The 27,500-nt window shown below is 37.5% G+C and overlaps 1 protein-coding gene across 1 annotated transcript in view; it reads left to right on the top strand.

Moving 5' to 3' along the window:
- The window catches only part of LOC132842821 (retinoic acid receptor beta-like), a 145,355-nt gene that overhangs the window by 44,359 nt on the left and 73,496 nt on the right, over positions 1 to 27,500 (top strand). The window contains exon 2 of the mRNA XM_060865704.1: positions 15,842 to 16,188. Coding sequence (XP_060721687.1) covers positions 16,020 to 16,188 — 169 coding nt within the window. The 5' untranslated portion in view covers positions 15,842 to 16,019. The remainder of the gene's footprint in view (positions 1 to 15,841; positions 16,189 to 27,500) is intronic.

Genomic DNA, 27,500 nt, shown 5'->3' with positions numbered 1-27,500 from the left:
AATCACATAGATTAATGACGGATCCACAAACATCTCAGAAGTTGCATGAGAACTGTGTAAGATGTGCTTAGTCCAGTCAGACCATTTTACATAGCCGCGATATGACGTGCTGAAATATATTCTGTAAATACACTCAAGGGGGAAAAAAAAATGGAATGCCCTTTGAGGCAAATATTAAAAACCCAAATTTGACACTCTTTATTAATTAATTTTGTCATTCCTTTAAGATCCATGAACAGAGAACATTAAAAGAACTTGCGCTTTAATCAGGGACATGACTCATGAACTAAACTAAATGAAATACAAATAGCTGTAGACAAGGCAAAAGAATCCATGTTCAACTTTTACTTTCAACAGTCTGCGCATTTTCTTTACAGGAAAACACATCGAAGTCAAAATAGTAAAGTAAATCTCAGGCACATTTAATGAAATCATGTCCTCAATTAATAACTTTATTAGCTGCTGGATCAAGTGCTATTTTATACTGTAAGCATTTGAATAATGAGAGTGGAAGTCATATTGTTAAATGAAATGAAATTTACAGGGATTAATATGATCGTTAAAACTAGAACAATGCAGCAATACAGTCCATTGGCAATAAAAAGACTCAGATCCTATTCGATTCGTTATTTCAGCTTTTCATTTCAATCTTCTTATTTATATATCATCATATTAGTCTTTTATATGAGTTGGTATTATATACCGCCTGGGCAAAAAAAACCATCACCGACTGGATTTAACTAAGCAAATAGGTACAGTAAGAGCCGGCCATAGGATAATTATTGCAGTGGTTAATGTGTGAGCTTCCAAAATATTGAACCATAACTGATGTAGTGATTGAGTAACTTCTCATATCATAAACAGACCTGTCAGAAGATTGAAGGATAAATATAACTCTGTTTGCTAGCGTCATTGGCTTGCATCATATATTTTTTCCCCCTGATGTCACAGGTATATACTATGATGATAATGGCAGGGTTCATAGGGATAAAGTTCTGAAAAAGCGGTTCAGGGCGAATGAGATAGCATTTTTACACATGGATTGGTCACCACAGCGTCCAGACTTAACCCCATTGAGGTTAAGACAACTGGGCACAGAGCGAATAAAAGCAGGAACATGAAATGTGATTTATGGAAAAATGAATTTCTGAAATTTGGAAGCTTTGATCTTATTGAGCAAAACTAATGAAGCAAATTTACTTGAATAAAAAACTTTTTTAAAAAAGTCTTTAAAAAGTCTAAAAAAAGTCTTTAAAACTTGAGTCTTCAGCTGAGGTTTGTTGTCACCCATAAAGTGATGCTGTACATGCTGCTGGGGGGAAAAAACGTTCTGGTACTTTTGCTTATATTCTTATACAAAATGTATAATGTTTTCGATATAATTACAAAATTATATATTATAATATTTTTTAAAGTAGCCCTTGTTGTTGTTGTTGTTGTTATTATTATTATTGTTATTATTATTATTATTATTATTATTATTATAAATAAATAGGCAGACTCAGCTAGAACACATATTTCATTTTAAGAAGTTATGGAAAATAAAGAATAAAGCATTGGAAGTATTTACTGAAGGAATTGATCCAACATGGTATTTTTGCAGTGGTGCTGCAGCAGTGTGTTTTTCTGAGCTGTTACACTAACACAAAATCAATGTCATTGCTGGACAAAACATAAAATGAAGTGATACATGATGATACTGTGTTTTTTTCTATTCTGTTTTTTTGTAATAGTTTTTAAGAAAATAACATAAGTAAACTCAGGATTAACAAAAAAATAGACTGAAAAAGGATAGTCTGAAATAATTCTGACCTTCCTACTGTCTATCATCTAGTCTTGACTTCTAGCCTGCTGAGTGAGAGAGAGAAGGTGTGTGTGTGTGTGTGTGTGTGTGTGTGTGTGTGTGTGTGTGTGTGTGTGTGTGTGTGTGTGTGTGGTTGTACTGTCTCTATCTACAAAGATCTGAATCAATTGAAATCACGACCATAACTGTCTGATCAACAGTATAACAAATCCGACAAAGGTCTTACAGTTCTAGCACTAGAGAGACATACACTAGAAACATTTTTATAATAAATTTAGTTCCTGACCCTACAGTAATGAAACGATGAAGTGACGAGCGTCTGTTCCGTTCAGCACAAGCCACAGAGACGGGGTCACGTGACGTCAGGCGAGTGGCGCAAGTAGCCTCTCCTGTGAGACGTGATGACTGACAGGACCATGACAGATGAGAACTTTTGTTAGTATCATTTCCTCTGTTCATTTCTTACTTTAGTTTATTCACTTATTTATTATTCACGCTTATTTAGAGATCCTGTGAAACAGCATTTACCCTACTTTACTACCCCATAGCTCTGCTTACACGTGCGAGTAATCACACGTCCCTCACAGTCCAGCTCCTGCACCACTGCATGATACACCCCTGATTTCACTGATCTTGACAAATCTAACAGATGTCATTTCTCTCATTAGACTGCAGCCTAAATGTTTGCCAATTATTGAGATGGTTGTAGTTTAAATAGTCATACTAAAATTATTTATTTTGACTAGGGATGCACCGATCCGATATTTTGGATCGGTATCGACGCCGATCCAAGCATTTTGAGTGGATCGGGTATCGGTGGTGCGTGACCGATCCAAAACCGATACCCGTGGTGGTTGATTAATGGACAGCAAACATCATAAACTATTGCTTGAACTTATAAGAAAAATATACTTATATATTAAATTACTCACTCACTCACTCACTCACTCACTCATTTTCTACCGCTTATCCGAACTATATTAAATTACATTAATGAAAATAAATATAATAAATTTTATAGGAAATATGTTGCACAACTGCCTGAGACAGACAGGCAAGTTTAGCAGGCACCATTTTCATTTACTTCAGCACATTAAACATGTCAAGCATCTTCAGAAGCATCATGCAAAAGAACACATGGAGTTTGTGCAAGTTAAGCGGAAAAAGGATGATCCGTCAAAGCAGATGACCCTGACGGACGCTTTTCAGAGTCAAAAACAAATGCCACAACAGAGCAAAAAAGCTGTAAAAATAACAGAAAAGCTCTTGGAATTAATTGTTCTCGATGATCAGCCCCTCTCCGTTGTGGAAAACATCGAACCGAAACCGACTACTAGTCTAATATTCCTAAAAAAAAATCTGACAATGTTTATCAAGTGAATCCTGAAACAGGTTTATGTCATTGGTGACGTCTGTATACTTAGACATGGTTGTTCCGTTGGTTGTTGCAATGTTGCAATGCACTTTTTTTTTGATGAGTGCAAGGTTTACTGTTTAATACATTTTGCACTGTGTTTCAAGAGTTCTAATTTAAGATTCACTTTAAAATATTGCCTTTTCTTCAGAAAATAATTAAATTTAATAATTGCAGTATACATGGTTTAGATTGTTATACCACTAACTGTTAAAAGTACTGTTTGCTACTGCATTAATACTTTTTAAGGTTTCTTGTGTTTTCATTTTTCATCCAGTAATGGGGATTTTTGTATTTCTTTACCAGAAACAAATAATTCTTATTAACTAAGCAAGTTGTATACATTCTTTAGTTTTAAAAGTAGAAAAGAACACAGATATCGGATCGGTATCGGCCGATACTGGCAAACTCTGGTATCGGAATCGGATCGGAAGAGAAAAAGTGGTATCGGTGCATCCCTAATTTTGACAAATTACATAAAAATATCTTGTTGTGAACTTTATTATGTGCTTGTTGTGTACTTTATTATTTAGAGTTAAATTCTAAATGAATGTGATCTGACTCTATGATTTACACATACGTGGGTGCCTTACAATACATTGATGTAATGTAGTTTCAAAATACAACATAAACTACATTTAAATACAACATGTTTAAATGTAGGGAGAAAAGCTTACTTGGGTGTTCTATAGTGCAAAAATACAATTATGGGCTCTTATATTGTTGTCGTGTCATCACTCATATTGCAAGCCAGATCTCTCCGGCCCCTCGTTTGGGATGCTTTTCATGAAATGGCCCCTGTGACAAATTAATTGAATAGCCCTGCTGTACAACATACAACAAGGAATACTTTATTATGCCAAGTGTATATGCATAAACATTATAGATGGAATACATTTTCTGTTTGATGTCGGTGTCACATGACATGGAATCAATGCGGCCCTATAGAAACAGAGCTGACTTTAGCAAAAGGTCATCATCATCATCATTCGATCGGTCGATGATTATCTGCTAACGTTAACACACTTTTCACTGTTGTAATAACAAAGATAAAATGTTCCCTTGATCACTTTGGCTCATTTATTTTTCTCATAAATTTCTGTATGATGTTACAGTGCAATAAGAAACATGAATGCAGCATAACTGAGAAGGAAATGTGTAAAAACACCACTATGGACACCATGTTCCTTTTTAAGGTTGGGATCGATTCATCTTCTCATTCATTCGTGTGGAAGAGAAAGAGATACCGACTATAAGAAATCCATCATGTTTCAGCAGCACTTTCCACCTTCTCTGTCTCTATTTCTCTCACTTCTAGACTCGTTTCCGATCACATTACTTGTTTGTAGCTATAGAAAATATCAGTTTTCTGCAGGTATGTTCCTTCATTTCAATCCGCCCTTCTCTTAGGTACAGGGTCAAGAAATTGAGAACTAAACAAGGAAAAACACTAGAACAAATTGTCCCAGTCTGGAAATGAAAGTGGCACATGTTGTAATTCAGCCATTATTTTAATTTTGCCTCCATCTATAGCTTCAGAGGCACATGACTTTTTTACATTTTTTATTTAACACTTTCCCACAGAGGCATGGCTGCCGGTGCCAGATAACTGGCTTTCTCCTCTGCCGTCCTCCAATCCTGTTTAAACACAATACAACTCATTGGTGAATAGAAGGTCTATTTCTGTTCTGTACAACAGTTTCGAACACTTCTTTTTGTTGTCTTTTTCTCAGGGGTGCCTATTGCCTTGACTCTAGGTAGGAAAGCAAGAAGGTCCAGGAGAAGCCGGAGATGGAAATTACAGTGTTGAGGAAGTCTCTGGACATTAACTGCACTGTAGACACTGCTAATAAACTCTTAAAGAACTGAAGCCAATTTTTATACACATGTGGCTTGAATACTCAAATATTCCCCTTATATTTGTGCTTCACACACAAGCAGATTAAAGCTGGATCAAGTGGTCAGTATTAATTAGCGCTGGCTGTCCACAGGACATGTGCCAAGTCTTTTGATTTTATAACAGTAGCAAAATTACAAGTGTGAATTTTACCTACATTTTAAGCAATATAAAGAATATTAATTGAAACCCCATCGAATGTATTAAAATCCTAATCTTTCACAGGACATCTGTAAAAGAAATATAAATTTAAGCACATAGATTATTACTCTTGTTTTTAGACTAAAAAAAGTCTAATGGATGGTTTGCACAGAAAGATCAAGATTTTCACTTAAATTGTTTATTCAGACATTTTAGCACAAGTTTTGTTCATTCTACTCACCTTTGAATACGTTTGCTCCTACTTGTGTGGTAATGACATGACAAACTCTTTTAGCCGGAAGAGAAAAATGGGAAATTACAGATCATTGAATTGAACAGTTCTTTTTCCAAGCATGGACGACTCATAAACTGGCCTCACATGGAGAAACCATCATAGCAAATGGACTTGAAAGGCGAGTTTATGAAGAAATATGATGTCTTGGTAAGATGCTGAGCCAAGCCTATCAATGAGGTTTGGTTGTAATAGTTGAGATATTAAACAAGATGCTCAGGGCATGAATGACTCCCTGTTGACAGATCTAGCAGGACTGGGAAAGGAGAGAAAGAAGAAGATTCTTTTTTGTTACATCTACATAGAAACACATGCTGACTGAGTGTGTGAAAAAGGAAACGGAGTCCATCTCTGGTGGCTGTTGCTCTTTATTTGTGAAATATGCAGATGCATAGAACCTCCAGTTAGAATATTTTTTGATGAAACACTGGTGATATGTGTATCTATGGTTCTACAGACACTAGAGGCAGTGAGAATCACTTGGATATCGTCATGTGTCTGTGCGTATTCATGCTGGACCCATTAACATAGTCACAATGTGGCAGCATGATGAGGTATCAAATGCCCAGCTTTCCCTAGAGCCTTCTCACCAAGTTCCTGCTGGTGCTGGTTCCAAATGACAAGAAATGCTTGCAGTTATGTTCTGATATGGTACGTAATGATGGCCAGGTGGCAACAGAGCAGACTCTAAGTAATACCTTGAGGAGCTGCTCTTCACAGAAGTAGCCAGTCTGGGTCAGTCTTAATTTAGACATGAGGACTCTATGTAAACAGATCCCTGGAAACAGATAAACAGTTGCTATGATGATTGAACCTCAGTCTGCTCCAAATAGTACCGGTGTACTCAACATTGCTAGGAATGCTCAGCATGTTCATCATTCAGTGAATGCTGTGGGATCGATTGATTGATTAAAAGCGGGTGCTGGACAGAAACATTGCATGGGCATGTAGTTCTCCAAAATGTTTGGCTTACATGATCTTTAGTAAAAAAAAAAAAGTTTCTTGAAGGGGACCTTCTAAGAGACACCTCTTTAGGTAGTTCCAAGGGGGATCAGTATCTTGGTAAATTGTGGACGGCGAAGGCTCCACTATCCCTTCAGACATGTTCAAGATGCTAGCAAGATGTAGATGTGGTTAGTTGCTGAGCTTTGGTACTGCACTCTTGATATGACTCCAAAGTGCACAGGTTTTCACACATGCCAGAACATGAAGAGCAATGGTATGACTTATGACATCTGTAGTTATAAGACATTGTTGTTGCACATGCACAAGAAATGATCCAGGAGGTTCTTACTGCCCCTGGTGGTTAGGAAGGGTGAAATCTAACTTCTTTATATGCTTGAGAATCCTTTAGTATAGTTTCAATCAGATGAAGCGTGAAGTGCTTCTCCACACTCAGAGAAATAAAACAATATTGCACCTGGCTGTGTGCCAGGAACCAGCAAGAGGCAAAGCTAAAATTTTTATGAAACACAGCATGGTGTTGGAACAGAAATGCTGTGTCTTATGTGTGTGCCGCTGTGTCCTTTTATTGGCACTTGGTATTCAAAATGCTGCTTGGTATCTTATGCGCTTATCTCTTTAAGGCTATTTCCTGAGCTTGTTTTTATAAAACTGTCCTTGATAATTAAGGTACTACATAAATGACATTGGCAGCTTTGTCGTAAAAGCAACACACACGCAGATCTTCGAAATCTCAGGACCAGATGCGTACGTGAGGAGACGCAGTGCCGCAGAGTAAATTGCATTTCGACGCTGTAGCAAAACACATTACAGAGCATCTAAACTTAATGTTCAGTTTCTAAGCACTAAGTTGCCTTGTGTACGATGCATAAACTCTGCCAGAACATAACACAGAAGTATATTTATATTCTGTGAATTATAATGGATACACACAGCTCAATACATCTGTCCCTTCCCTCTATGTCTGTTGCATTTCTTTTCCGTTCCCGGTCCGAGTCGCTTCAGTATCATTCTCATTTTTAGTGTAATTACAGAAATTTGCAGCAATTTTTTTAATGTTCTTCTGCCATTTGAACATGAAGGTAGCTCTGACGTTTAACGTTTCAGGTAAGCACTAAAGCAAATAGCTGTGATGGTGTTATAAAATATTTCCTGGACTATATGAAGTGGTTTAGTCCGTGTGTGTGTGTACTTGAGTACATGAGTAATTTGATCTAATTTTAGTCAGACCCTTGTTGCCAGAGACGCAGTGTGTTTTGTTTGTGTTTTATTATTTCTAATGATGTACTACAGTATGTATGCACTGTATTTAAAATATTACTGAAGGCAGGCTGTACAAGACTATTCTGACAAGACGTGAGCTCCTTGACTGACCTGCAGGATTTTTAAAAATGCATGAGACTATATATTAGTTGTCCTTCGGTGACAGACGAACTGAGATTATATGTACAGCATGTAATGTGTTTTGTATGACTGTTTATATACCTGTATGTTCTCCCCAGAGTACAGTATTTGTGATGAAGGGAGTCCTGTACTTTCCACAGTTGATCTCTGTGTTTGCCCTGCTGATTTAAAAGCAGCTGATTTATTCATGTCTGGGGATGTCTGTATGCTCCATAATGCATCGGAGTGAAAGATGCATAATACACAGGAGTCTATTTCGTCTTTACACTCGGTACTGCAATCATGTTAGAAACATGCTCGATCAAGACTCATTCTGTGCTGTGGCGGCTCAGGGGAAACCTGCCCGGGTGACACATTGCTAAAAGAGATAATCCAGGACGTGTCATCACCAAGTTGACGCAGGATGCAAAACATGACTTTTGCTGGGGTCTATTCTTAAGCCTGGGGGTGGGATGGTCAGGATGAGGAACACTTGAATTGAGAAATGGTAACATGATGGCTCAAGTAGAAGGTGTTTACAGGCACACCTCATGACACTGTACCTTTTAGTGCACATTTGGAACCATCAACCCCCTCACAGCAAGTTCCTGTTTGACAAAATGGAGCACTTGACTGGAGGTGGTGGTTCTATACTCAAGGAAAGGAAGTGTTTACAGACCTTCACTGTAGACAGATGGTGTTTATCTTGTTTTACTTGTTGTTAGACTCATTGCTCAATTAAAATATTCATCATCCAGGTTTGGGGTGTAAGCCACTAACAGTCGCTTTGGAAACAGACTGACCTCCATCTTGGTCAGGCAGCCATTGGTGTTGAGAAGGTTGGATTATCTACCTATGGACCTTAGAGGAATACGATGATAAAGAATGTCATGAAAAGCAGGAGGCAAGTTTTTACTGGAACGCCAAACAAAATTCCTCAGACTAATAAGATAAACTAGTAAAATACTGTAGTAGACCATGTTAGCATAAGTAACACCAGTAGAACAGTTTTTGTGTCCATGGAAAGAAGTCATTTTAATAGCATCCGCAGCATGTTAAATCCATTGAACATTAGGTTAAAATAACTTGATGTGAGACTAACATTAATTTTAAGTACACTTTAAAAAAAGCTTTATAGTCCTCTGGACAAACAAAACCATCAAATAAAAGTATTAAAGCCTTTTAATATTCTGTTGCTTGAAAAGTATCAGTGACATCCCTTAGATCTCTAAAATATATCGTCTACCACTTTTTCACATCCACCCATGGCGTTAAATCCTCCTCGACTTCTGAGGTTGCCTTCCCCTGAATATTAACTCCTTCTTTGTCACCCTTTAAACACTTCCTGCTTACAGACTATAAAGTCAGTTCAACATTCAGATCCATGTTTTGATCCTAGCCTTGTTGATCAAGCACTCTTTGGATTTGCCTGATTTCTGGTATAATTGTAAACGTCTTTACTTAACCGCTGTCCTCAATTTTGATACTGATTTTGAATTCTGTCTTGGATTTTCTAAACAAACCTCCTTTAAATTCTATTCTCCACTAAGTTTAAACTAAAAAAAAAACAATACTAAGGCGTAAACAAGCCCTACTGGGAGTTGTCTAGGTGTTTCAGCCTGTACACAAGCACAATTATTTTATCACTGATTTTGTTTGCATCATTAAATGAACCAGAACTTGGTGAATCATTCTCTAAAAGGATCAAGGATAAGAGACCAGCAACAAACTGCTTGGAGGGAATAATATTAAACTTGGGATGTTTAGTGGGAGAAGCATCACTGGATTGTAGATGCTTAATTGTTGTCATTATAGCCCATTTTACAGGGGAACCCATGGGCTCCTCTTGACTGCTTATGATTCATACTGTACCATGACGCAAGTCATTTTCTTTAAAGTTAATGTTCTGTGAAGTAAATAAAGCCCATTGTGCCTGATGAGTAAGCTATTTCTCATACTCTAAGTCAGCCAGAATCTCTATTCTTCTGACTCATTTTCAAAGCAAGCACATATACATTGCTGCCATCATAGTTCTTCTCTGCACCTACTATATTAGTTTTTTATGATCACAAAACTTGAATAAAGTTATTATAGGCTGCCGTGGTGCTGGGACAAGGTGGCTCCTTTCCTTGGCTCTGAAGTAGTTCTACTACATAAGGTAAGGAAATATTACGGTCTATAAGAATACAGACTTTGGGAACTCTTTTCTTTTCTTACAATGCTGTAATTGTCTTTAAGGCTGCTCTATTTATTTTGGGCTTTTAGTCAATTTTGAAATTGATAACCTCTTGATTGTAATAAATGGAGTAAGTACGTCACAAAAGTTTACAATAAACCCAATAATAGATGATCAGGCCTGTTTCTAGACATTATCACCAATGTCAGACTTGAAATAATCTTCTTGTATTGTCGAATTGTTTCACTAATTGTTCTGCTAATTGCTAGCATTTATTTTTCTTGAAAGAGGAATAATAATCTGAAATGAGGTTTATTAGTCTTATATTTCCAGGTCATTGCGGTTCATAGATAATTGAGTCACAGTGACAGTAATTTCCCAGACTGCTACACATACAGTATCCTGATCCTTTCTCTATGAAAAAAACCCAGCATGAAAAATCTGAGTTTTTTAATAGCCTTTATGTGATGAATAATTGACTGTTTATTAATCTATTGATAAATAGTAGACATCCAGATTCACGCATCTGATCAGTCTCTCTGCCTTTGTGCAGTTCATTTTAAGTCCATTGACTGCTGTGGTTATGGGGTTGAATTACATTTCTTTATCATATTCTCAGTTAGGGCTCAGGCTAAATATAGCGCGCCAACACTCCATTACCATCTCTTGTTATTATTGGATTTCTATCAGTGCTGATGGTGCTTGTAAACACATTCTTGCTATGTAAACGCATGAATTATGCAAACTGATTGGCGGTGCTCTTGGGGAAGGGCCAATTTTAGATTGGGTGATACAGCAGCTCTGTATTCGCATTGCGGTGCAGTACTGGGTCGTACGTGATGTCTTTAAAAAATTAAACAGGGTTTGAAATATAGGTTCAATCCTGAGGTTCAATCATCAGAGCAACTGTTTGATATGCCTTTTCAAAGAAGTGGTGCTGTATTCAGAAAACAAATCAGTCAGGCAGTTTATGAGTTGTGGTTTAGTGACTTACTCCTTTTTACGTGGCACGTGGAACTGCTGACTCGGCCACTCGTGCACCGGTGATTGTGGAGCGGAGAAAGTAAAAGCAGTAAAGAAAAATATCATCATTAGAAGTAATCAGTTCTAACTTACAGTTACATTTTTTGTTACTTGAATAGCAGTTTGAATAAGCACTCAAACTTCCTACATGCTTTATTTAATTGAAAGTACTCTCTCTGTTTTAGTGTGTAGAGTTTGTTCTTGGTTGTCAAGAGTGAAACTTGATATGGTCTTCTGTTGTAGTCCATACTGCTGACTTTACATTGCAACTGAAGGTTAAGGGCCTTGTGCAGGGGCCCAGTAGCTTTGATTTGATATTAGGATTTGAACTCACAACCTTCCAATTATTACCAGAACAACTTAAACCTTAACCACTTTCCCTTCTCACCACAGCTGTAAAGAGCATTTATCTGATGTACCATAAATCCTTATTCCATTTCACTAAAGTTCTATCTATCTATCTATCTATCTATCTATCTATCTATCTATCTATCTATCTATCTATCTATCTATCTATCTATCTATCTATCTATCGTCTTATTCATTCTCCTCAAAGCTTAACATACACATGTCCATCTCACAAATCTCTTTGGATTTCATTAAGACTCGTTTTCTTCATTAAAACTCTATCACTGCACATTATAACAACTATCACTGCACATTATAATAGGAGTTTTCATTATGTAATGTTTGCAGAATATTTGCAGTTATTGCACATCATGCATCATACTCCACACAAGTTCTAATAATAAATATTGTACTTTATATTTACCTTCGATTAGCTTATTTTCTTTCTTATAATTTCTTTTCACTCCTTTTATTTTTTTTTATTTCTATTTTTTTATTTATTTTTTTTACTAATTTGGTTCTGAGACTTAGTTTATTGATATTTATATTCTAAGGAAGAGTAGCTGGGTTTTCATTTCGGTGCATGTTGTATACTTTATATAAATGTGTATGTAACAAATACAATCTTGAATCTTGAACAATGAGAAGATTATCCCCATTTTTTATAAACACTAAAGACTAAAGTTTCTGAAATACTCCAACCAGTATATTCGCTCCCAATAACAACGTCAGTAAAAGTCATCGAGTTCACATTTTTTCCTCATGCTGTTTGATATCGGTATTAACCAAAGCTCTTGAACTGCATCCTCTAATTTAAAGTATTTTCAGCCACAGATGAACAGAATTGTTTAATTTCCATAAATCCTATTATCTGTTCCTGCACTACGCTGCATCGTGCAGTTGGAGTAAAGTGGTTTGTATTTATTTTATTACCATCACATGGAACAGTCAGTTGCCTGTTGTCTATTTGAAGTGCACCGTCCTTCCACGTTGCCAGCGTGTGCTTTTGACTCCAGCACTCCAGTTAGAAAAGCATTAGCAGCCTTGGTTCCAGCTTGCTTTACTCATAAAATCAGCATTGACATTTCTTCTTAGAAATCCAGGAATACATTGGATTCTTAATGAAACTGAATGACTCAGCTCATTTATGGTCTGAGCAAAGCGGGACGGGGGTAGTGGGGGGTTGGGTGGGGGTGGGGGGGATATGCCAGAAAGCTTCTCTTAAATCTCTAAATTAGATTGGGACCACAACATTCAGACATTTACAAGACAATGTCTCCAAAAGTCTTTGTATAAAACCCACTACTGATAATTTATTGCATTCTGTAATTACTAACCCAAGCCCATCATTTTAGGACTGTGTGCCTGAACCATTCAGAGACTTTTTTTTTTTTAATACATGAGCCAGGCTCAGGGCATTTTATCCATCCTCTACAGTTTATATTATATTCATCAATACACTTATAACTGCATTCAGAGTTCACAGCAACATTTTTCTTATGTAGTTCATTCTTCTTTAGATTTAAAACAGCCAATATTTTTCCTTTACATGCACAAAAATATCAAATATTGCATCCACGAGGAGTTTTTCAAAAAACAGAGAAAGTAGATTTTCTGAAGGTTTTTGAGTCCTTGTGCTATTCATCCATTTGAGACCTACATCGTGTGTGTGTGTGTGTGTGTGTGTGTGTGTGTTACAATCCATGGCTATGCTGAAGCACACAAATAAATCATTAGTAAACCACACATACAGGTTTGAGGTTTCTGTTATGACACGTTCCTTTCGAAATGCACTTTTTCCCTTGTCACTGTGATATCTGGGTGTTTGACCCAGTAATCAGTGTGAATACAGATAATATCTAAAGATGGGTGAGAAATTAAAGGAAAAACACAGGTTCTATCTGGCTGTACAATATGGATTGGGGCTGCTTGACACGATCGAAGGAAGAGTCACGGAAAATCGATACAAGCCTGCTGATTGATCACCTTTGTTGTTGTTGTTGTTGTTGTTGTTGTTGTTGTCTTTCGGCTGCTTCCTGTTCAGGGTCTTCACTGCAGATCATCCGAACCGTACATACGATTTGGCACAGGATTTACGCCGGATTCCCTTCCAGACGTAACCCTCTGATCTTATCCAGTCTTGAGTGATTGTTCAGCTTTATCCTGTGCTAGAATGTTTCTATTCTGATGGGTGTGGTCTCTTGTAGGATGGCTCCACCCACATCCACAAGGCATGGGGGCTTGTTAAACTGATTGATGGGAATGGAAAAGATGAAAAGCATACAGTATGCTCTGGCCTTTACACTCACCAGACTAAACACCTATACAAGGTTTGGACTGACCACACCACCAAGATTGATAGTTTTCTTCTGGAAGAAGACTTATTATGGCCCGAGATACTTTAAGTTGACTGCTTGACTATGTCACATGACCTCTTTAATTTCTGAGTTGTTGTTTTTTTCTTTACATTGTCACCTCTCTGTATATAACTATTATATTGTATAACTGGACTGGTTTATGCAATTATAAAACAAAAAGGTGATTTTTTATTTTTTTTTTTGCAGGTTGACTTTTAACCTTATAAACATTGTTTGTACGTCTAATAATTAAGATCATTAATATGTATAAAAATTATTTTGTACTATAAAGAGGAGATCCGATTTGTAATACTGTGTAGTAAGCAGAATGTGAGGGTTAAGAGGAAGAGGAATATTTCCGTAGTCGTAAGCTGCGGTTCACCTCGTCTTCTAAACCAGTGTATTCAATTTGTGGTTTGAAAAAGATTTACCGCGAATGACCTCATCGTTGCTCTCCCACTTTAAATCCTGGCTGCAGTGAACTGCGCAGGTAAAACAGCTTAAAAAAGTAGAGGCTTTGGCTTGAAGCTATTCTGTTATCATTTTCCGTTAGCACCAGTTTAGTTTGTTATTGAGATTTCTCAGGTTGGATGAGAAACACGCGCCTGCAGACAGTGTTTTCTTTCTCTCTCTCTGTCTCTGTCTCTCTCTCTCTCTCTCTCTCTCTCTCTTTTTTCTCTCTGAGGCACTTTCCATATTTCAGATTCACCTCACACACAGGCTCGCTGCGGTCTTGTGTGAGGCAATTGGACGTAACAAACATGAAACGTTGATGTCAGTCGCGCCAAGCTTGTTTGAGAGAGATATCAAACCCACAGCTCCCCAGTTCCTCTCTTTTCACTCCTACACTCCCCTCCCTTTTTTCTCTTTTCTCCTCCCAACCTCTTGCTGGGAAGCGGTTCAAGAAAAACAGGAGCATCTCTGTTGTCTGCAAAAGATTTAAGCATTCACAACACACACACAGATGCAAATTACTGTCATTTTCTTGCCTGGGATTCATAACAGTGTCTGTGTCCCGGTGGATTTTGACATAGAAAAATTCTGAAATGTAATATTGCAGTTGATTGGTTCAACTAAGGGGGAAAGAGGAACATCACTCAGGGAGAATGGAGCGAATACCTAAGAATTTCTCTCTCTTTCTCTGTTTGAAGTCGCAGCACAGTAGGACGATAGCATGATCCGGGGCCCGTTAATTATGAAGTGTGGTTACCCATCACTTTAACTGCACCCTAACTGCAGATTAAGGCGTTATGGCTGCTATTATGCTGCCGCAGTTTATAACTCTGTTAAACAGGATTTAGCACCTGTGCTGAGACGTTCACCCTCCCTGCTCCGCCTTGCTTATTCTCACCTTGGAGAATAAAACAGAACAGAAAAAAGAAGAGAGAGAGAGAAAGAGAGAGAGAGAGAGAGAGAATTAACATATAGAAAACTGGTTCAGAGAAACACTCAATACATGAAAGACGTTTTTCTTTTCATAGTCATTCACTTTTTCTGTCAATTAGATTCACTTCAGAACAGAAACACACTTCTGTGTACTAGTCGCATGTCATTTTAAAAAAAGGAAGCATGATCAATTAATACATTATGATATTTTTCTGGCAAGATTCATCCGTCCTACTTTACACTGTCTTCCTGATAGAGATCTAATAAACTTCCGTAGGGAAAGTCCAAAAATGTTAGTTGTAGGCTGATTGGCATTGCTAAATTGTGTGTGTGTGTGTGTGTGAGAGAGAGAGAGAGAGAGAGAGAAAGAGAGAGAAGATATAGATAGAGAAAACCAGTTTTTTTAGAACTATAATAATCATATTATTAATAATAATAATAATAAAAATAATAACATAAAAATAACAACAATAATAATGATAATAATAACATAAATAACAATAATAATAATAATAATAATAATAATAATAATAATAATAATAATAATAATAATAAACTGGACAGTATGGAGTGCTTTCTTAAACCACCACATATACAGATATTGTTAAATGACAAATTTCTTAAACACTAACCACAGTTTTTGTGCCTCTTTTACAGATCACATCTCATGACATCAGACCAGTCATAATCTTTTACTGATGTACTGCACAAAGTATGAAGTCAACGCCACCTCTTAACCATTTAACCCAATGGATTTGCTGAGGCAGGGATTTTGGTGCATCAGCTCACCAAAACTTCCTCGCTGCTCTTCCTCAGCCCATTCTCCTGTTGTGGAATGAAGACAGCCAGCAGGTCTTGCTGCGCTTCTTCAGTGGTCCAGATGCGGCGTTACAGGACAGGGGTGTATCCTTTATTGTTCCCCACTGTAATCAACTCGCTTCCTTTGCCGTCTCCGACGCAGAGTTTTAACCCCCCCAGCAGTGTAGGAACACCATCACCTGTGGGTGAGTCTCTTTCCTCCGGCTGCTAATTCAACAATTTATGAAACCTTACGTAAATGAAATACGAATTTTAACAAGCAAGAACAAATGCATTAGATTCTGTTAGAAATTCTAGCTATATGACTTCATCTTAAATATCTGAGATTTATAAAAACAGCACATCTACATTACATGTAATTCTCAGAAAATAGAGAAGTCTGGTTAAAATGTGTCATTGCCTTATTTCTCCCCTTTGCCAGTTGAAGTAGGTCATTTGAATGCCTGTAAAGCTGCTTTACAACAATGTCTATTACTAAGATGGATAGATGGATGGAATTAAATTGAATCAGCTTTTTGAAAAGAGTAATGGTTGCTAATAATAGAAATAAAGAAATAATCCATTGAGAGTAGAAGTTTTAGAAGTGGCTCGGGTAGCTGTGTAGGTGTAAGTACTGTATAAGGGGGATGTGGTGGCCTAGTGGTTAAGGTGTTGGACTACCAAGTGGAAGGCTGTGAGTTTGAATCACAGGTCCACCAAGCTGCCACTGATGGGCCCTTGATTAAGGCCCTTAACACTCAGTTATATAAAAAAACAAGATAAAATGTAAGTCGCTCTGGACAAGGGCGTCTGCCAAATGCCTTAAATGTAAATGTAACAAAAATAAGCTTGAAATTGATGTTTTTCCACCAAGACTGGAGAGTCTTGTATCAAGTTTAAATCTTTCTCTCTCTTTGTCTCATGCACAGGCATGTGGGTGACATATTGCATCAGTGAGACACAGACAATATAATAGTGAAATCTTAGTACTGAATAATTGACATGTAGCTACTTCATTCCTAAAAGGATTGTTTCAAGACTCAGAATTGTCTCTCAATTCAGGTTCACGATTTAACTCAGTCAAACTGGGTCTTACAACAAGGTCTAATGTGATAGGGAAGCTTTAAACACACAAACTGACATAAATATAAAGACACTTTAGATTTGTTACTTTTTTGGAAGTTTTGGAAAAAATCATCATCTGTACTGATTAGCACACAACATCAGCGTGAGACTCGTACAGTATACAGCAGGCGTCCACACCGAGAGCTGGAATAAATCAGGATGAGACGGAGTGCGAGAGGAAAGATACGTACAGTACTGTATAGTTAGAAATCCACCCCTGATGGAAGGCAGATGATAAATTAATATTGAGAAAGAATTTTTTTATAGAATGAAAATAATCACAAATTAGAATAATTTATAATTAATAAAGTAGATCTTGGACATACAGTTCAAGTATGGTGAAAATTTGCAATAGAAGAATAAATATATCTTAAATAGAGAGGTAATATCTGAATACCGTGATTGGATCTGAATACAGTACAGAGATGCGTAAGCTTCGTATGATTTGTGATTAACACTTTTGTGATTAAGATTCTTTTCTATCAATATAACATTATATTGTTATATATTATATATTATAACTAGCAAACATTATATTTAAACCTTGTTGCTGATTCTCAAGGATCCCTGTGAATCACAGGTTATTGTCCATGCAGAGATTCATGTGATGTCCCAGTGGGTTTGGGTTTTTCTCTCGTTTCCACGTGCCTCTATGAAACACCCCACTTGAAGGATTTTCTGTGCTAAATTGCCCCAAGGTGTGAACAAGTGTTTTCACTGTGCCCTGTGATTGATTGCCCTCCCATCCAGGCTGTAATCCAGTGTTCCTCTGGATGCTCCACAACCCTGTGCAGGATAAAGCAGTTACTGAAAATGAAGGAATGAATGAGTTGAAGCTTGTTCACTACTAAATTACTAAAATATATTAATAAATATTCAATTCTATTTTAATTCATGTTTTAATAGTGTAGGGTTTACACTGGTTTATCAAATTTATTATTTATTTTACTCTTATTATACTGACCACCTGTCAATGCTCGCTGCAGAATTAACCTATTGCACAAGCAGTTCATTATAGTCTGGATGACATCGTCAAAGAATACATCAAAGCATACATCAAAGATACAGCATACATCAAGGGAAACATACATCAAAGAATGCAAAGAAAATAGAATGCAAAAAATCTATATGAAGAAGACGTTCGAGGTGTTTACACCACAGGGGAAGTCAGAGGTTGCTGTTGATCCCAGTGCCGCTGGTGCTAAATGAAGCAGAAGTGTGGAGGCACAACAACATTAAACAAGATGAAAAGAAGCAGACGTTTTTTTTTCTCCTACATTTTCTCCCCAATTTACTTTTGCCAATTCCCACCTGATATATAATTCTGTGTTCTTGGTTCCATTTGAAACGTTCTACAGGTTGAAAGAAAAATAAAAAAAAGTATGCCACCATGTCTTTTGTTTGCTCTGTCAGAGCACATAAACCTCATACAAAGCTACTTTAATAACACTTTTTCACTTACAGGCACAGAAATTGTAGCACAGAAACAGCAAAGTACAATAGAAAGTAGCATTAGCAACAAGCTAGCCAGCTAATGCTAGCGAACGGAGCCGATGTTGATGTTTGCGTTCTCAAAACATTTTCTTTGGTCAGTGTTATAGATTTAATCAAACACTCTGTCTGTAAATGAACTATTCTAAAACCATTACTGGTATAAACCCATTGAAAAGTAGAGAAGGGGAACTTTAAACTCTACACACTCTGAGCGGCCATGTTGCTTTGACATCACTCTGTAAACAGAGAAGGAACTGAATTGAAATTTAAACTTAAGGGGTGTTTCTGGTGGTTTTTACTGGTTGTAAGCAGAGAATTACAACAATGATACAACTTCACTTCAAAACACAGCATAATTATCTCCTAACATGAGATAACTATTATTAGTGACGTGACACACAGCTAAGTATGGTGACCCATACTGTGCACACACTCTCACCGTGAACACACACCCGGAGCAGTGGGCAGCCATTTATGCTGCGGCACCCGGGGAGCAGTTGGGGGTTTGGTGCCTTGCTCAAGGGCACCTCAGTCGTGGTATTGCCGGCACGAGACTCGAACCCACAACTTCAGGGTTAGGAGTCAAACTCTCTAACCATTAGGCCACGACTTCCCCAGTAGTAAGGGTGACTATAACTTTCATGTGTCTCTGAACTGCTGCATCAGAGGGCAGAGTAACACATTTGGAGGTATCTCATTAGAAGCTAGTGTTGCTTTGATTGACAGGGGAATGTGAGCCCGCAATCCTTCCCACTCAGAGAGCATGGGCAGTTTTGGGTCTTAGCCAGTGTGGTGCCAGGACAGAGAAGTGTCCTGCTGTATGTCTTCCTTGTACCTTGAGAGATGTTGAGTCAAGTTGAACTTTGTTTGTATGGTGTGATTAATACATTCACTTAATAACAAGTCATGAAGCTGCTTTCTGAAAAGTCATAGTGATTGGGTGACATTCAGGGAAAGGGAGCTGCAGAGAGTCTTAAGTATCTCTGAGGGGAGACAAAACCTGATCTTATGGTGAAACATGCATGAATGATTCGAGTTAGAAGTATGAAGAGAGAAGGATAGCTAGCTATCCAAAACTATCCCAAGGTTGCAGATGCTGTCAGATGATAAAATGACTTTTATTTTATTTTTAGAGGTCAGGGTTTAATACAAACAGCAAGAGAGTTTAAATTGTACATTTTCTAATTGCTGCTTTTGCTTTGTGTAATCTTGTTATTTAACAGTCGATGAAGCACACCTTGAACTTAACACAGAAAGACAGCAGAGACTTTTCACTGTCACTTTTTTATCTCACCACAGGGATCGAAAGGGATTAAAGTATTTCCTAATTTAACACCAGGCATTTGAAGCTGGACCATTGGTGCTATGTCTGATATTCAGCTTTCCTTTAGGTGAATCCCAATATCCTTCCTGCATTGAACTGTAGAAAGCGAAGAAGCGAAGCCACTGCAGCCCCGTTTTTTTTTTCTTCGGTGTAACAAAAATAGTTGTGGCTGTCAAAAGTTAACTTTAATATGCCTGCGTAGACAATTGTACAGTATACTCGTATATATATATATATATATATATATATATATATATATATATATATATATATATATATATATATTCGTATATAGGAAGTTGATGCAACACTCCTGCAGCACTGTTAGATGAAATGCTGGCTTTATCTATAGGGGCAGATGATCCACTGTCCATACGGTGTGTATGTTCATGTTATGCAGTCTCTCTGGTTGGTAAATAATAGATCATTTGAGGAAAAAAAAGAAAGAAAGAATGGAAATTTGTACAGATGCAGTAGGCATAGAGTGTCCTTCAACATTTTCTTCATCTATTTAAATATTGTATGCTGGTCACATTCAGGCTATAATTTGGAACATTTTCATATTAGAAAATTGACTTATTTTAAAATTAACGTTTTATAATAAGATTTAAAGCTCTTAAATAATTAGTATCCGTCCTGCACACAATGCTATGATATATATTATTTTCTTCTGTAGACCTATGGGACTTTTAAAGCATATTTCATGCCTGATCATTTCCATTACCCTCATTCTATAAAAGAAAATTGTTTTTTTATGGACGAATTTTGTGATGTTCATACATGATGGTCACAGAAATGCAAAAAAAAAAAAAAAAAAACTCAGCCAAATTAAAAACTGCATTGGTTTGGATCTCTTCCCTTTTTCTATGCTCTCATGGCTGCCAGGTGAGTTTAGGAGTCATGGAGCTGAGGCTGGTGTGTGTAAATCAGGTGTAAAACATTTCATATATTTATCCTGCAGTCTGCAGTCGGTGTCCAACAAACCTGTCAACATGTCAAAACTAAGTTATTCCCTCCAGGCTCTTTCACTTCCTGTTAGCCATTTTTTATCTCTCCGTGATGTCAGTCAGAGGGGGGAAAGGGGGTACAGGGCTAGAGTGCATGTACCTGCAAATAATGACTCCTAAATGACCTGAGAATGACTGTGCTGAATCTTCCCAGTGTGGACCGCTGGACTGTCAGAATCCTGCTGATTCTCACTGACTGACTGTCAGAAGCTCACTATTGCCTATCGATACTTTCCCAGGTTAGACTGTGTGTGTGTGTGTGTGTGTGTGTGTGTGTACAAGAGAGTCTTTGACAGTGTGAGTGGATCCAAATAGCTACAGTGCAGATGTTTCTGCTACATATATGGATGATATTATGCATAGTAATATATTTTAAAAATTGGTTTCATATACATATACATGCACATGCGCATGCACACACACACAAAACTAATCTGGTTGATGTTAAGGGTTTGATGCAAAACCTCACAGTAAACAAGAAAAAACAAGGAGTGACGCGCTTGAGTGCTTAGTTGCATTTTTTTATGCTAACTAACTTAATAAGTAAACATCCTTTCCTTAAGGTAAAGAGAATAGCTTTTAATCAGCAGGATATTTTGATGGACATCTATGGTGGAACTGTTTCCTAAATTATTAAACAACACACACACTCACCCCTGCCCCAGTTTTGACCACTATAGGAAAAATCCAAACATACTACATGATGTGTAAATGAATGATTAATATTATGATAACGGCTGTAATATACTCTGTGGAAGACACTGTTTCTGTTTGAACAGTATGACCCCAACTCCTATTCATACAGAATTAGTGTATCTGTATATTAGTCTACAGGTAAGATCACTGATCACTGACATTTCTTTTAACACGTGATATCAGCTATTAGCATATTATTAATATACTGATATGTAAATCCACATATTTTAGATATGCATTTGTATTTTTTATGATCATATTCATTGAATATTCTAAATATAATGACACCTCAGGTTTATGGATAAATGGTAGAATGATGGATGGATGGTTACATGAATAGCTGGATGGATAGGTGGAGGGTTAGATAAATGGCTGTAGCATGGAAGGATGGATGGATGGATGGATAGGTGGATGTATGTATGTATGTCTGTAGCATGAAAGGATTGTTGGATGTTTAGATGGATGGATGGATGGATGGATAGATGGCTGTAGTATGGAAGGTTGAATTCATGGTTAGATTGATGGAGGGGTGGTTATATGGATGGAGAGATAGATGGATGGATGGTTACACGAATAGCTGGATGAATGAATGGATGCATGGTTAGATGAATGGCTGTAGCATGGAAGGATAGTTGGATGGTTAGAATGATGAAGAAAAGGCTACATGAATAGCTGGGTGGATGAATGGATTGATAGAAGCTGTAGTATGGATGGATGAATTCATGGGTAGATGGATGGATGGATGGGTGGTTACATGGGTGGACAGATAGATAGATGGAGGGATGGTTACATAAATAGTTAGATGATGGTTAGATGGATGAAATCTCCAGTACTGTGGACTGTGATTCTATTTATTGTGTAGGTATGTGTGTGTGTGTGTGTGTGTGTGTGTGTGTGTGTGTGTGTGTGTGTGTGTGTGTGCACCGCTTACTGCTTAATTACCCTAAATGTGAGTTATATAGCAGTGTGTGAGTCCAGAGTAAGAACTCATAAGCTCCATCCATAGGAAGCTCTGTTTTGCATTTGCCATTAATAGAGTTCATCTGGAGCTGAAGTGAAGGACACAAACCCAGGAGTTTCAGTCTCTGCGTCTTCATTCACTCCACATACACACTGACACTCAATTCCTTTGGTGTGATTGTTTAAAACCACACTTCACTTTAGCTCTTATTTAATACTGCATAGTCATTTTTATTTACCTAGCCATCAGATGATCTACGAAGTCAAACAGACCGTATATAACAGAATCTGCTATACATTCCCAATTACTGTACTGTATATAACCGTCTCTCAAATTCTCAGTGGTGTTTGCTTCTCTTCCTCGTGATTATTTCATGACTGCTGGATGCTGTATGTTACCATACTTTGGTCTGCATTATATATTGCTGTATTGGAGATTTCACCTGTGACTTCTTCCTCTCAGAACATGAATAATAAATTTCGATCTCGTTAGAACGGGCACAAGGTGTCTGTATTAAAAATCGACGCACACTCCATTCACTGCAAATGAACGTGAGCGAGGCAGAGCTCTATGCGGATGGAGATGTCAGTGTGGATGCAGACTCTCAGACAGAGACGCAGCTATCAGTCAATTCTTCAGTGCTCTCTAGTCATTGAACTCTAGTCATTACTGCACCACTTCACTCTACTCCCTTAGAAATTGTTGCATATTTATTTCTGTTTCTGAGATGGACGACTTCAATCAGACGCAGAACAGCCAGGACATGCCTTGCTTCCGAATGTATGGAAGGGATAAAACATGACGGACGCGCTGTTATATGAAAATAATAAAAAACAGGAAGTTGTCTAAGATATAGCAAAGTGTTTATGTTACTCATTTACCAGTGAAATCTAAAATCAGTTCATTTTTTTTTTTCTTCTGTTGATAACCTTAACCTGAATTTTAGTGGTTGAAGATACAATTTAAATTTAAATAAAACGACAAATTTTAGACACTTATGAACGAGCACTTCATCAGAGATGAAGTCTCAGAGAGCAGAAATAACCCTTTTTTTTAAAAAGGAATACTCAACAAAACAGGCGCAAATTTAATTTTGTTGTTTGGTAAAAAAGAGTCATTGTTGTGGGACACAATGGTACTTGAGAAACCCTGAAGCTGTTTCTTTACAGAAAGCTTCACTTAAATCTGTTGACCATCATGTTTTGATCAAATCCCACATGTTTATGAGTCTTTCATGCCTCCATACTACCCCAGATCAGGAATATTCCCCTGGTTCAAGAGTCGCTTAACAACAACTTTGAAGCAAATGTGTTTTTAGCATGTTGTGAACTTAAACGTCTATTCCTCATTAATGATGTTTGCTTTACATTTTTAAAAAGCATTTAGACAGCAAGAATGTGAGAGAATAATAGGTAAGTCAAACGTATGCAAATTTCTTTTCATTTCTTTTAACTCTACTCTCTGCAGTCTGCTGAATTTAATGGCAGCCGTGAATCCGGACTGAGATTGTAATTGAGTCATTCAAATGCGCGCTCTCTCTCTCGCTCTCTCTCTCTCTCTCTTTTGCGCTTTCTCTCTCTCTCTCTCTCTCTCTCTCTCTCTCTCTCTCTCTCTCTCTCTCTCTCTCTCTCTGCTGCTTCGCTTTGCTTCTCTTCTTGTTTTTGTGGTAAATATTCAATATGCTGTCCATGGATACCAGCAGTTAATTATATATATAACACACATTCTGATGTAAATTTGATAGCCTTCTCTCATCTCAGGCTTATTGTAGCTCACTAGAGTGAAGTTCCTCGTCTCGTGTCAGGCCGAAACACAGATAACCCTCTCGTCTCTCTCTGTAGGCTGTGTACAGATAGAATCCTCAGTCTTGAGTGACTGCTCGACACAATGACCCCATCACAATCTGTTTTCCCCTCTTAGTCAGTCTTTTAAACTTTTGTTACCATAATAATAAAAGTCTCTCTTTGGCTGAATGTATTCAGAAACACTGCATACTTGGTAAAATGTATTTATTTAGTTAGCTGTATTTTTTTCTGTATCTTTATCTGTACTTGGATATAAACCCCAAGTGTTTGTGGCCTAAACCGCTGACCGTTCTGCCATGAAGATCGTAGCAGTTTCACCACTAAAAACATACCTTTAACATATTTTACACACACATAAATCTGGCTATTTGTATATTATAGACTGGATATCGTTTCCCATAACAGAAAACTTCTGGGGATTTGTTTCACTGTGTTATTGTCAGTGAATTATACCGTAATGCAGGCTGTCAGTTGAAAATTCATTTTATTAAACACACAGGCTTAGCTTTGTGCAAAAAAAATACGTCTTGAGCGAATGGATTCACTGTGCTACTGCTACATTCCTCAACTTCCTAATTGACACATTTGTATTATTTCCTTGTCAATCTGACAGCGGTGTGACATCTAATTTATTCTCCAGAGTCGCTTCCAAAGCCAGCCGTTCTTATTAATGCCTATAGTCTCAGCCGCTATAAGCAACGTCATTCTCTCAACGTCTCTCCCCATGACTGCCACAAATATATCAAGGAAAAGCCATCTTTGCTACGTTCATTAATAGGCACAACATGTGTCCGTTCCAAACCTTCACTATCCTCTGAATAGACTTTGATTGAAAGCCAGTTTTTTTTAAAAGTCTATATTCTTTTTCTTTCACTTATAGAAGCTTTTCTGGTTGTCCAAGCCCAAATTTATTGGCCCTTAAAGATGAGACACGGATGTGTTTCCTATCACACTCTAGTCCCTAACATAGTGAATTACTACCTATGGACACTAAAGTGCTTAGCTTAAGTAGGTCATAAAGAGGGGTAGATTTACTGCAACGCTGGAACACTTAACCTTTCAGGAAAACCAGTGACGTCATGTGTAAACAATCCTCAACACACTTCAGTGAGATAATCAAATTTCTGGTGCATGACCTAGTGGGTCTGGTGTATTATAGAGCAATATTAAAATAATAATAAAGTATTATTTTACACTCTATTATGAAGCTTGCACATTACACCATTTCAAAAATATTCATATTATTTTAAATAGCAATTGCACGATAAATTAGATATTTAATTAGATTTTTATTCGTATTGCCCTTTTAACAATGGACAGTGTCTCAATGTAGCTTTAATATAGAATAAATATATAAATAAATATATAATAAATATATAGAAAAAATAGAAATTCAGAATAACAATAATAAGTCTAATATTTAACCTGATATTTATCCTGAGATAGATCCTGTGTATACAGTATGATAATTCTGACCTCGATTGAATATCTGAACACAATATTTCAAAACAAAGTGAAATAAAATTATATGCTGATATATATATATTTTTTTAAAAGTGATATTTTATTAAACATATAACGCAACAATGCTAAATTATATTTGACAGCAAAGGGGATAAAATGTTGCTTCCGTCTTTGGGCTACGGAACTTTATTTTTTAAAGGCAGTGGTTTGGCGCTATCGAAAATATTCTAGTGAATTCAAAGGCGTGAACTCTATGCAGGTCATGTGTATTTATTTAAATAGAAAAGCCAGAGAAGAGCTGGATTATGCACCTGGTTAATATATGTAACTAGGTGGGTTTTTTTTTTCTTTCTCTTGCTCTGTAATGCCTTACAATACCTCATAAGGCATGTACTGATCTGTGACAGAAACTATTGTTCTTTTAGCATAAACACTGATGTTTTTGATTTTTTTTTTTACAGCAAATCATATACTTTTTTCTTCAAGTAAGTGTTTAATCCAAAATGCTTTGATTTAGATGATTTTTGCTTTGACGTAGATGATTTCAAGAGACACATGAACAGTGGAAACTTTTGTTTCTGTTCTCATCATGAACATGACGCAAATCCCAAACATGTCCCAGGCTAATGAAAAGACTGCCCTGTTGTACATAAATATTTTTATATTTCTCAACAAATCTTGTGGGGGCACGGTGGCTTAGTGGTTAGCACATTCGCCTCACACCTCGATTCCCGCCTCCGCCTTGTGTGTGTGGAGTTTGCATGTTCTCCCCGTGCCTCGGGGGTTTCCTCCGGGTACTCCGGTTTCCTCCCCCGGTCCAAAGACATGCATGGTAGGTTGATTGGCATCTCTGGAAAAATTGTCCCTAGTGTGTGAGTGCGTGAGTGAATGAGAGTGTGTGTGCCCTGCGATGGGTTGGCACTCTGTCCAGGGTGTATCCTGCCTTGATGCCCGATATGACGCCTGAGATAGGCACAGGCTCCCCGTGACCCGAGGTAGTTCGGATAAGCGGTAGAAGATGAATGAATGAATGAATGAACAAATCTTGTATGATGCTATATATTTGTGATTGGTCTGTGTGTGTGTCTGTGTGTGTGTTGGCTGTGCATTCGTGCTAGTTTATTAACCACGTCCTCTACCGTGGATGAATAGTGTCTAATAAAGAAGGAGAACAAGATGAAAGCAGGCTAATTTAATCTGTGTTGGAGCTGCAGCATGCTAAGACTTTGTGAGTTGTTTTGAAGTCTTTTCGTTCTGATCTGTGTCTCTCAAAGGGGTGAAATCAGTGAGAGAGAACACTAGGCCTGTGCTAAGCCCCACACAAAAGCGCTTTAATGCTGTTGTGTGTCTGTGTCTGTGTATGTGTGCGTCTGTATTCACTGATAAAAGCTGCAATTTCACGAGTGTTCACACGCTGCTGAATGGTGGAACTAGACAGAGATACAGTAAAGCATGGAAAGTTCAGAAACGCATACACACACACGCCTCTCCCGTAAAAATCAGGATGAAGTGCGCTTTGTGTTTCAAGGAGCCCCGTAGTGCACGATCATACAGCCGTCATGAGGCTGTTTTATTTCACAAGCAGGCAAATGAAATGCAATTTTCTGTGCAGAGAAGCTCGGCAGTCTTACTGTCTCTGTTG

This window comes from Tachysurus vachellii, chromosome 3 (genome assembly GCF_030014155.1).
Source record: "Tachysurus vachellii isolate PV-2020 chromosome 3, HZAU_Pvac_v1, whole genome shotgun sequence".
NCBI lineage: Eukaryota > Metazoa > Chordata > Actinopteri > Siluriformes > Bagridae > Tachysurus > Tachysurus vachellii.
This window is presented reverse-complemented; position numbering and strand designations above follow the sequence as displayed.